Source organism: Sinocyclocheilus rhinocerous, unplaced genomic scaffold (genome assembly GCF_001515625.1).
Source record: "Sinocyclocheilus rhinocerous isolate Xijiao unplaced genomic scaffold, SAMN03320098_v1.1 scaffold958, whole genome shotgun sequence".
Classification (NCBI taxonomy): Eukaryota; Metazoa; Chordata; class Actinopteri; order Cypriniformes; family Cyprinidae; genus Sinocyclocheilus; species Sinocyclocheilus rhinocerous.
The window spans coordinates 382,445-395,367 of record NW_015650342.1 but is presented as its reverse complement, the minus strand read 5'-3'; the positions used below and the strand labels follow the sequence as shown (position 1 = coordinate 395,367).

The 12,923-nt window shown below is 41.3% G+C and overlaps 1 protein-coding gene across 1 annotated transcript in view; it reads right to left on the bottom strand.

Moving 5' to 3' along the window:
- Positions 1 to 12,923, bottom strand: part of LOC107711792 (voltage-dependent L-type calcium channel subunit alpha-1D-like) — a 112,774-nt gene that overhangs the window by 68,872 nt on the left and 30,979 nt on the right. The window contains exons 5-7 of the mRNA XM_016516842.1: positions 7,198 to 7,340; positions 6,943 to 7,095; positions 6,496 to 6,692 (exon numbers count right to left, since the gene is read on the bottom strand). Of these exons, the coding sequence (XP_016372328.1) occupies positions 6,496 to 6,692; positions 6,943 to 7,095; positions 7,198 to 7,340 (493 nt within the window). The remainder of the gene's footprint in view (positions 1 to 6,495; positions 6,693 to 6,942; positions 7,096 to 7,197; positions 7,341 to 12,923) is intronic.

Here is a 12,923-nt window from a genome sequence, read left to right as displayed (position 1 = left end):
TTTTTTTATTCATTAATACGTAATGATAGTTAAGAATTTGGTGAAATACATAATGTTAAAACTAACTTGATGGTTTTGACTCTTACAAGGCATGAAAGAATATGTGTGAATTGAAAAATTAAACTGAATCTTTGTGATAAAGGCATTCATGTAATAATTTACAGTGAGGTTGCATTTATTAACATCAGCTCATACCACAGCTCTCAGTTAACAATGGAAAGAAGTATTTGGTTACACTTTAGATTAGGGAACACATATTCACTATTAACTAAGAGTCTTCCCTCAATTAACTTCTAATATGCTGATTACTGATAATAAGTAAGGCAGAGGTTTGAAGGTTTGTTACAGTAGTTATGTTTAGCTAGGGTTAAGGGATCTAGTCCTGCATTAATATGTGCTTTATAAGTACTAATAAACAGCCAATATACTAGTAATATGCATGCTAATAAGCACCTAGTTAATAGTGAATATTGTTCCCTAATCTAAAGTGTTACCTAAAGGGTTATTTTTATACATAATATTAAGCTGAAACATTCCTAATGTAGTAAGTAATGCTGACATGTAGAACCTTTTTTGTAAAGTGCTCTTGCAACTGGACTTTTACAGTTTATTTATTTAGATTTTGTGTAATTTGAAGCCTCATGTATAAACAGCAGTGGTGGAAAGTAATTTTTACTTTGTTACTGTAATGAAGAACTTTTTTCAAGAATCTTATGAGAGTATTTTTATTTTGGTTTTTGATATTTTTGTATTGCTTCACTACATTCCAAAGCCTAATATCATACTTTTTACTCCACTACATTTTATAAAAACATATCGTTCCTCATTATTTGACACCAAAGAATCTGATGCCCGCTCAAGACGTGATAGCAATGCCTGATTCATCAAAGAGCTGATCCTTTAAATCGGTTTACAAATCACTCTGAATGATTCATTGGGGAACTGAATCGTCCTGATCAAGGCAGGTCAGGCATGAAGAGGAGAGGAATCTAAACTTTATTGAAAACAAAAACAAAGAAGATGACAACACATAACAGTAAACTTACACAACTAAAGGCCCTGATATACTTCAAACAAAGTTCTTTTTCATTCTTCGTTTAAGGGGCAAAAAGAAGTTCGAAAAGGCTAAGCGACGGTATACTGTTTTCGAACATTCCGACACCCCCGCGCTGCTGGAGGCGGGGTTGTAAACATGTGTCACGCCGCCCGCGTGTACCCCCTAAACACAACAACGATGGTGGCTGTGAGAGAAGAACAGTTTCGTAAACATCTGGCAGTAGCATTGATCTATTCAATGGCAAAGAAAAAGAACAAGAACAAGCGACGTAGATGGTATGTGCGTCCACTTAACGAAAACAGAAAGAATGATGGCGAGTTTGCCCTTTTTATTCAGCAAATGCGGAGCACAGATGAGGAAGTGCATTTTTCATACTTCAGAATGTGCGCCACACGGTTTGACGATGCCTTGAAAAGGGTATCGCCATATATGAAACATGCAAAAACGCACAGTACACAGATTTCCACTACGGAGAGACTGGCCTTGACACTCTGAGTACTAGCTTGTGGGGCCACGCAACAAAGTGTGGCTGAAACATTCAAGATTGAACCGTGCACAGCCCGCAAGATAGACGCGGAGATGTGTCCTCCTGTCTGGCCTCCGTGGAATGAGAAACGAACCGGGGGGAAAAAATTGCACGTCAAAGAAGGCGGAGTTCCAGAACACACCCACCGACTGCATAATCGCCACAGACCGATGGTAGCTCAAAGGTGTTTAGGAGGCTAAACGAACTCCCCCAAAAAGTTCGCTTTGGTGAGCTGTTTCGAACTGCCAAAACGAACTCAAAACGAACTTCGTTTCGGCCTGATTTTGTTCGAAATGACATAATTTCAGTTCGTTCTTCGATTTCGTTTGAAGTATATCGGGGCCTTAACATTGAAAAAACTGAGGGTAATATATTCACAGGATAAAGAGGGGTAAAATAAGGCACAGGTGAGATTACTTAATTAACTAATTGGTAACTAAGGAAACAAACTGGAAACAGGAACAAAGGAGACAGGAGCTAAACACAGGGACAAAGAAGAACAAACTAAAAATGTATCCAGAAACTTAAGGGGAACGTGACAGATTCAGTTACAGCTGTTCTCCAGACAACAACTGACCAATTCAATGATCCAGTTAGAGAAAGCCTGGAGTTTTACGATTCACTGAATTGTTCACTCAATATGTGCCAAGAAGAAGGAGATTCTCTAATCTACAATGTGCATGACACCGATGGCACTAAAAGTAAATTACTAAAGTTGAATTTCAGTATTGATAATGTTAAATGAAAATCTTATCATACATAGGTCATGACTGTCAGTTATTTGTGAACTAAATTTTTGGTAACATTGAAGCTTTTTAAGCTTTTTAAAAATTTTTCCATTGTATGAAATACTTTGTCACAGTTTCTACAGGGTAGGCAACTGTGGGTAAAAACTATGAATAATGCAAAGATAAAATAATGCAGTTTAATTACCATGGATATTCCCTGCTGGAAATGCCATTTCAATTGATAAAACATTCCAGTTACTAATCTCCAGTTACTAACCTAACCTTGGCTCCCTGAGTTAAGGAAACAAGCGTAGCATTGAAAGCTTATGTGGTAAACTCCTGTTTACTCTGATACTGAAGCCTTGTCTGTCCATATTCGTGGTACACGAGCTGTACAAACAAATGGTGCTTCAGCCCGCCAAAAGGGGTGGAGCCGACTGCTATATAAGTTGGCTCTAAGTGCAAATCATCAGACTCTTTTGACTGATAACAACACTCATTGACTCGCGAGCAGCACTGCAGCTTACGCAACACTCCTTCCCTTATCTCTGGGAACCGAGGTTACATTAGTAACCAGAGCATTCCCTTTAGAATAGTCTCTACCGATGTGTTAAACGCTAATGGGAAATGCATCCAATTGCACCGTGCTATATGCAAGTGAAGAACAAAGCCGCTCTGTGAGCCCAGCCCCAGAGCGCCCATAATGAGGGCAACTAAAAGGCATGAGCCAATCATGAGGTCCAAGCCACTAGGCTGGGGTCTACATACAAGACCTTTTCCACTAATATAGCGGATTAGGTAAATTAAAGGGAAAAAATCTGTACCTGAAGGGCAGGGACGTCCAAGTTATAAAATCTGGTGAAGGTAGATGGCAAAGAAATTGAAACTCCACTGGGCCAAGCCCAGGAGGAGGCCATTCCTCTGGAGGAGTGTGTCCTTACTCCAATAGGACATTGTAAGCCCATTGTGGCATAAGCCAGGGCTATAGTGTCAACTATCCAGAGAAATCTATCCTGCTTCGTGATTGGCAGCCTTTTAGAGCACTCTCTGAAGCATACAACGAGTTGCTCTGAGTGCAGAAAGTAGCCAGAGCACTCAACATTCACTCTAAGAGTAAATTGGGACCCCACTCTTCCTTTGGGTTAGGAAGAGCTAGAAAGGTGATGACTTGTGCCTGACTCTAACCTCCAAAAAGGTGTTAGTCATTCTCACAGGGAGCTGTAAAGACTCCCATCAAGGGGCCAGACATGAAGCCTCCACAGCTCGGGCCAGGGATGCCAAATCATGCCTCTCGCTTGAGAGAGGAAAACCGTCCTCAATGGGATTGGCCAAGGAGCTGCCAATAGGAGCTGAATTAACTTGGATCATTTGAGCCGTCTGGGGGAGTCGTCTCCATTCTCCTGGAGCTACATTGCCTTTGGACAGCATGTCCGCACCTTGGTTCAGCCTGCCGGGCACGTGAACTGCCCTCAGTGAGAGCAGGTTGCACTGTGCCCATAGGAGGAGGTGTCTCACCCTCCTATAAAGGGAGTGTCACCTGACACAGGCCCGGTTCTACGGGAGCTCCCCAACCTTGGAGGCATCTGTCCTGACTACCTTCCTTTTGGAGGTCTGTCCCAATGGGACGCATGTCTGAAACAGACAAAGACAAGGGGCCACGGCACTGATGCAGCGGTGGATAACTTTGAGGTGAAGATGTCCCAGGCACCAACCGTGGGACGGTATACAGGCTTTGAGTCAGAACTGGAACAACGCCTTTAGCTGCTGAATTATCAGTGAGTGTTCTGGCGCGACTCAGGCCCACATCTGGGACGAAACAATAATTGTGCCCAGGCAGACTACTCGCTGGCTGGGAGACACAAGGCTTCAGGTGACTGAGCAGCAGCGACCTGTGAGTGAGAAGTTCCAGCTCCGATCTGGCTAACACCAGCCAGTTGACAAGACAGCCCATAATGGGGATTCCCATCTGCCTCAGAGGGGAAAAGAGCCACATCGATGCACTTCACCAAGTGTATGCGCCAGAGACAGGCCGAAATGGAGGACTGAGTATTGATAAGCCACCTCCTTGAACGTAAATGTCAAAAATGGTCTGTGATGAGGGGCTATCTGGATGTGACAGTAAACACCTTTCAGATTCAGCGATAAAAACCAGCCCCCTGGGCATATTTGCTCAAGGATGTGCTTTAAAGTTAATATCCTGAACGGGTGCTATATTAGGGCCTGATTCAGGCATTCAAGATCGAGGATGGGCCTGAGCCCACCACCTTTCTTGGGAACAAGGAAGTAATGGCTGTAAAAGCTCGCTGTTCACTGGGGTAACCATCTCTACGGCTCCCTCTGCAAACAGACTTTGGACTTTAGCCTGGAGAACATGTGAATTGTCAAAAAGCACCTCTGAAGCGAGGAGGTCTCTGAACAAATTGTAGCCTCATTCTGTGGTCTGCAGAACCCAGCTTGACATGCCCAGGATGGCTTCCCAAGCCTGGAGCCGGGCGGCAAGTGGTCTGAGATTTCCGAGTGGCAGGTCGCTGCATGGAGGCAGGGAACTGACATTCATAGTATTGATATTTTGAGTATGTGGTTCCGCTATTCCAGTGGTAATTTGCTCGGGTAAATGTGGAAGGATGGCTACAGAATGAACAACGCTTCCATCGCCCGGAGCTAAACGGGGAATTGGACAGTGAGCATGAGACTTCTTTTTGGGCGGTCCGGCCTCAGCACGACCTGGCCCTCTTCTTTTTCTCTCTGCATAGAGATCGAGATGGCTTCTGTGGCTCAGGGTGCTACACCACCCCCCAGGCTCTGATTTTGGCCAAGGCTGAGCTGGAGACAGCGAGAGCTTCGCAGGCTGCTGGGAAGATGAAGCCATCTGGTGACCTGAACCAGCTGGAACGCTTAGGGGAGACAGGGGAGTCAAGGAAGGCGATTTTCTCTGTGTCCTTGATCTCCTTCAAATCTAGCCAAAGGTGGCTATTGCCTGCGCAATTGTGGTAGCCATATCACCCCGTAGCCCAAGACTGGTTGCCCACTGAAGCTAAGGAGGGTTGAGCCTGGAGACCTCCAAGGAAAACTAGGTTGCTGCTGGAAGAGGTGCTAATGAGGCCAGCAGTGGGTGCTCACCCTGTGGTCTGTGTGGGTCCTAGTGCCCCAGTATAGTGATGGGGACTCAATACTGTCAACAAGCACCGTCCTTCGGATGAGACGTTAAACCAAGGTCCTGACTCTCTGTGGTCATTAAAAATCCCAGGATGTCTTTCGAAAAGAGTAGAGGTGTGACCTCGGCATCCTGGCCAAATTTGCCCACTGGCCTCTGACCATCATGGCCTCCTAACAATCCCCATATCTACTGATTGGCTTCATCACTTTGTCTCCACCAGTAAGCTGGTGTGTGCTGGGCATTCCGGCGCACTATGGCTGCCGTCGCATTATCCAGGTGGATGCTGCACACTGGTGGTGGATGAGGAGATCCCCCCTCACAATATAAAGCGCTTTGAGTGCCTAGAAAAAGGGCTATATAAATATAATAAATTAGTATTATTATTAATAGATGTGCAGCGACCGCCTCCTCCAGAGGGGGAGCTTGCCATATCCCTTTTCTTCAGCGCCGTCAAAGGAGGTGAGGGTGGCAAAATTAGAATAGTGGAAGTTCATTGTGAACTTCTGGGGAAAAAACTGCGCCAGTCCCTGGTGTTCTGTTCGATAGGGAACACCTAAATTTTACTACATTAAAGTATGTTTTGGTAATTAAATAAAATGTTTGCTTATTTTCAGATCAATACATATTAAGTTTCTTCATCTACTACTCTTCCTTATTGTAGGATTAAGTATATAAAAATGCAGAATAAATAAACATGGTATATTGATCAGTGCTTTTAATACTTAAGTACATTAAAAAATCAAGTACTTTTGTACTTTTAAAAAAGTAAAATTTAAAAGGATTACTTTCACTTGAGTAATACTTTATTATTGTATCTGTACTTCATCCAGCACTGATAAGAAGAGGCTGACATGTTCTGACTTTGTCCCTTCAGTCTTAGAGGGTCAATCTCATTAGCATCTATTGAGCTCTCTGTGTGTCATGGAAAAGCGCTTAGAGCGGAAGTGGATGCTCCCAGCAGGAAAAAGCAAAGAGAATGCCAGCGACAGTGAACATTTAAGTGACAGGAAGACATTGCGAGTCTCACCCAGTACAGCACGTCAGTCCAGCCCTCCATGGTGATACACTGGAAGACAGTCAGCATGGCAAACAGGAAGTTGTCAAAGTTTGTGATGCCATTGTTGGGCCCATGCCAACCATCCCTACACATAGTGCCATTGAGAGGGCAGTGTCTCCCATGACCAGTAAGAGAACAGGGAGCTGGGTCCTCCTCTGCTAATGCACCTGTGTGGAGAATGAGAAATATGTGGCTCATTCTCAGGAAATGGTGCCATTTATGTACTGTGTGTATGAGCACCCTGGTTAGAATATCTTTAAGACCCATTATTTGATGCATTTTGATGTGCGTGTGTGTGCGTGTGTGTGCGTGTGCGCGCGTGTGTGTGTATGTGTGTGTGTGTAATGCAAAATACATTTTCAAAACAAAACAAGTATTGTTTATAAATTAGTCTAATGAATGTGAGAACACACTGACGCGTGCCGTTTAGATAGCAGGTTGCATGCATCTTCCCGATGAACAGCTCCAGCCCGATGATGGCATAGATGATGATGACGAAGAGTACAAGCAGAGCAATGTGCAGCAGAGGAACCATGGCTTTAATGATGGAGTTCAGCACTACCTGTAAGCCTACACACACACACACACACACACACACACACACACACAAATATTATCAGCATGTTATCAGGGTGTTCTGGCTGTGAATGCTGGGTAAAGATGGTGACGCACTTGGCACTCCTGACACCAGACGGAGGGGCCGCAGAACTCTAAACGCTCGTAAAGCCTTGACATCGAACCCGCCCGGCTTGCCACCTGACTGCCCGCTGACATCTCGATCTTTGGTTACCAGCTCCAGCACGACACTGAAGAGACTAAACACACACACACATACACATACACTCATCAGTATTAACGATAATAACAGAATGTGAGTTCAGGCTATTATTATCAGATTAGTATGTTATATAGAACATTATAAGTTAAATGTAACAGCAGAAGACGAGAAAATAGTGAAATTGTGCATAATGGAGAGAACAAATTACATAAAATGAATGAAGGTCAATGTCATAATGATTAAATCAATTAACATCCACCATACTATATTCTATCTATCTAGAGATATTCTATCTCTTTCCTTTGTGCAAACTAGGGCTGTGCAAAAAATTGAATGCGATTTTCATGCGCATCTTGTCAGTAAAGCCGGTCCTGTGATTAGTAGTAAATCTCCAGCACGTGCTTTCAGCGATGAATCGGCATTTTTCGGCAATCACCTGCGATTTTGAACGCGATTTTGTGTAGCTTGTCAGTGAACTACGGCTCTGTGTAGTAAATGCCGCTCCATCTGAAAGCACGTGCTGGAGATTTACTACTAATCAGAGGAGCGGCTTTACTGACGAGATGCGCATGACAATCGCATTCGATTTTTTGCACAGCCCTAGTGCAAACATAGAGATGTTTTGCTTTTGGATGATCATTCAAAATTTCCAAGCGTTGTTGTTCATGCAGTCTACAAGCACAAACCTTGTTTTTTTGTTTTATTTTGTTGATTACTGGCTGGTTTTGGGAAAGAAACCCATTCACTAGCCTCTCCGGATATCTAGTATCTTAATTTCATTTATCATCACAACACCTTTTTACCATAACGTTGGGATGTCAGATAGAACAGACAGACAAAATGGCAGACAAGGCCTGTCAGCGCAGCAGTTTAACTGGCTATTTGGGCTGTCAGTCATTTATTTGTTTGCAGATCTGTTGTGGTGTGCTGCATGTTTTTTTATACTTACTTCATTATTGCTTAGGGATGTATAAATAATTAACATACAAATCTAAAAATGGTGATAACCAAAAAAATTTATTTTAGGTAAAAAAAAAAAAAATCTGACAAACAGCAAATAGTAAAAATGCAACTGCATCTATTTTTTCCACAATGCACAACGGGTACCACCACCATATCCAAAAATCTAATGATTTTAGCTGGATGAACTTATTTTTAATGATTACTTATCTTTACATACTGATCAGCATGAACACAAAAACTTGACTGGTGTTTCTCTGGGGGGAAAACAATTGCATACAAAATATGTATGTTAATTACAATAATAAGCTCATACCACTTACTTGATAGTACCTCAATTTGAAATTAGAGAAATAAAAATCAGACTGCTGTTTCAGTTTTTGAGAAGCTATAGTTAAGTGTTCTTAATTGTGTACAGATAAATATAGAGAAGCAGACAGATTGTTATCTTATTTAAGCCAGATGAAAAGTAATGTTTAGGAAAGTTATCATGACTTTTTATCATAGTGAATAAAGTGTGAATAAAGCACTGAAAAGCTAGTGATGACAAAGGCGCTGAAGGTGGTACAGCATTACAAATACTATTTACAGAAATAACAAATGAATATAGGGCGCAATGTCAAGTCAGGTGGGTTTTATCTTTTGCACATTTCATGGACCTGTATCAAATAACACTCATCTGGCACCGGGGCTAGGGGATGTCACAGATGAGATTCGGTGTGATCCCTGAGGATCCTACAGCAGCGCAATCTCCATCCAGCATGACCTCTGACTTCATGCACTGGATGTGGAGTTAATCTCATTACATCAGGTCAGAGATCAGCACTAGATCAGGTTGTAAGCTCTTGTGAACAGTTGCCAGCTACGTGCCAGACAAAATCCTTTCAACAATTTCCAGCTGACATGAACTACTTCTAACAGAGTTGTTCAATCATGACATCCATCTGTAGCACAACACAGAAGACCAATTCGTTGTCATTAAAACACCATTTAACACATGCTATTTGATGGTAAACACACAAAGTAACACTTACAAAACATCAGACAAGTAAGAATCTGAATACACAACTGATAAACAAACTGAAAAACACATTAATAACAGTTTAGTAATAAAACAATATTCTTACATATTTTACAAACAATGTTTCTTACATTTTGCCCAAGAGCATAGTTCTTTGGAACTGTGGTTTTGGGAAACGTAACTATTTTGGTTTTTTTTGTAATGATGAAACTTGTGACCATAGTTGGCTAAAGGCTGAAATAAAAAACTTTTGCCCAGATTTTTGCCCCGATTTTCAGTCTGGGCAAGTTGACGCTAGCTGTCAAAAATCAGAGCCAGTCAAATGTAAATTCATGTCCCAGTCACATTTTCTTGATTAAATAAACATTACTATCAGAAAGAAAATCTATTTTATATTTTTACATTACCAACATAATCAATATTCTATTTATTAACGCCAAATATGAATCTCATCAAGTTAGTGTTTTTAAGCATTTTACATTTATTCCAAAATAATAACTCAAGGCAGATTTTGATGTAACAAAGTGGTTAAGGCCCAATCCCAATTCTACCCCTTAGCCCTTCGTTCCCGTTGAGTTCCTGTTTTCCTTATTTGGTCCTTCCAGTTCCTTTTCATATTATTAGTATCACCTGTTCCTTGTTATTAGTTATCCCCATCACCTGTCTGCCCCTCTTTATCTACCCTATTTAGTTCTAGCCCGTTGAGTTCTCCCATGTCTGGAATTGTATGTTGATGTCTTCTCCTCGTGCTATGTGTGATTCCCTGTGACAAGAATAAATCCCTTTGTTTTGTACTCCTGGTCTCCTCGTTCCTCGTTCTGCGCTCCTCAGACTACCACCGACCGTGACAGAATTCCAGACCTAAAAGTGACAGTAAGCGGCACCCCTTCTACCCGCGTTTGTTTTTCGCATCTCGCTCGAGGGAGAAACCCTCGTGACGCTGTTTCGGATCGGGATAACCTACCATCGTCCCGCGGATCTCCCAGACACCACCAACCTCGGCTGGAAGGAGGCAGTCATCCGGTGTCTGGAGAGCTTCCGATCCCGATCCGGGACCCATCTGCCGGCCGTTCCCGAGTCAAGTAAGCCGACCGTTCCTCAGGCAACGTTAATGTGGCAAGCCCGCCAGAAGTTAATGTGGCAAGCCCGCCAGGAGCTAGACGATGTATGATGACGTGTGACGGCATAGTAGTGGTGTCCCAATTCTTAGGGGAATATTTTCACCCCTACCCCTTGACACTCTGTTTCAAGGGACAAGGGGAAGGGGTAGGCGGAGGGGAAGGGGAAGGGGTATAAAATAGAATTGGGATTGGGCCTAAATCTAAGTTTTTTAATTAGTCTTCCCATTAACGCCATTATATTGTTCATTCAGACTGATTTGTGAAAGCAAACAAACACAAGATGTGGGATTTATCAAATGAACAAATCACAGCCGAACATAACCAGTCATATCCAATCATATCGTGATGGAGGCATTGTCTTCTCCCATTCATTCTCAATTACCCCTCAGCAAACTCACTGCACGCTTTAGAGGGTCTGTTAAAACTCAATGGGCTGAGGGGAGGCGAGAGAGATGCAGACTCCCGCTGTAACTTTACATGCTGGTGTCGCTGTTGGCATGGGTCGCGGAAGCGGGGGGGGGGGCCGCCCGGGCCTGGGCCCTGGTTACTTTTGAGGTCTAGTACAAATATGACATGGGCTAGAAAAATACATATGAGCCTTATAGCCTATGTATGCACCTTTAATCATTAAAAGATTGCGATCTTGATTCAAACACACGCAACCTTATTCCTAAATGACGGTGATTCTGCTATGTCTATTAAACCTTTGAAATCACAATTACATCTGAATATTTAAACCTACTTTTGCGCAGCCGCTGATCCAGAGAGAGCAGCGCTCATCATGTGATGTAAAGCTTAATGTTTGAAACAGCTTCACAAACCGTCTACTTGCACAATAGGCTACATTTCTGTGTTGCAAACATTAAATAATAACGAAAGTATTGATAAAAGTTTAAAGTTCGGATGTAGACTCTGATGTTGCGGGAGCCGCGATCAAAATGGGTCTTTGAAAGTAATGATACGCTGCAAATAATGATTGTATATGTTACATTATTCCAGTAGGTGGCGAACAGTGAGTGTTAAATGTATTTGATGTCTGAATCATTCATACAAGAGATTCAAAACGAAACAAAACGAAACAAGTCTTCATTTATCTTCATTTATTTAAAATGATTGTTTACATCATTAGGCTAATTCGTTTAAATTAATAAATATTTTTAAATAGACTCATTTACTATAACATTAATAAAGCATTTTGTCAGAAACTTAAGTAAATTACATATTTTATTTGGTTGTCTGTTTTGTTTTCAGAATCGTGGGAGAATCATAGCTTAAAAATACATAGGCTAATATGTGTGGCAACTAACTAATACCATTAGTAGGTAATATATTTATTATTTTATAGGTAATATTACTACTGTTTCTAATATTAAAATTAGTTGTGCCCCCCAATCCACCCCCCCCTTAAGTGTATTAAGATTTATACACTTTTTAATGTTATATTTTGTAATATTGGCGTTGTTTTATTTTTGTACTAAGAATTTATTTTCTCATCCAATATTTTAAGGAGACACTTCCTCCCTTGCCTCCTCGGAGGAAACGCCCCGCTTCAGACTATGATTCCATCCAGTCAGAGAATATTTTGAGATTATTTTAGAACACATTGTTTTCATTTGTCAAGCATAACAACAAGACACATGTTTCTGTGTGAGTTCGTTGTGATCAGAATGATTTTAAAGTCTGGTAGTGTGTGATTTTCAGTCGGTAAGTGTATGATGCCTAGCATTTTAAAATCTGTTCAGATTTTAATAGTTATGTAGTGTATAACGATGCTTTTGGGGAAACACATACCAGAGCAATTCTTGAGTACACTTTTACATATCCTAACATAGACCACATTATTTAGATTTTATTTTTACTTTTGATGCTTAAGTAAATTTATAATCAATATCAAAATTTACATTAGGTACTTGAGACTATTTCCATATACTGTAGGTATCTACTTTTACACAAGTTTGATGACTGGACACCGTTAAATATTATGCTGTAGAAAAAGACACATGATAAAGTCACTTATCAGAATACATTTCCTTATTCTATGATTTCTACATCATTCATCAAGCAAACAAACTCATATCCTCATTCTGCACACAGAAAGTGTCAACCACACTGCGAGTCATATGACCAAATATTTTCTGAAGAGACATGACCACGTCATGTGGAGAACTAATTGAAAAGTTTGGAGTTTTCATGAAAGGACAAAAAATTAGGAGAAAATATTAAAACTTAATTTGCAAAAGATTTATGGGTGTGGAACAACATGGGTGTGGTTTATGGGTGTGATTTATGGGTGAGGACCATAAATTATGATCCTTCCTCTTTTTCGGCTTCTACCTCATCTTTTAATGCCTTTGAAACTATCTCGATAGACTATCTTCATAAACTGGTTATGAAGTTAAAACCAACCACATCTGAAACTGACATTTTTCCAGCACGCCTACTTATTCAGGTTTTTGATGCTATTGTGCCTTGTATCTTAGAAATAATAAATAAGAGTCTTTCTGTTGGATTTGTTCCA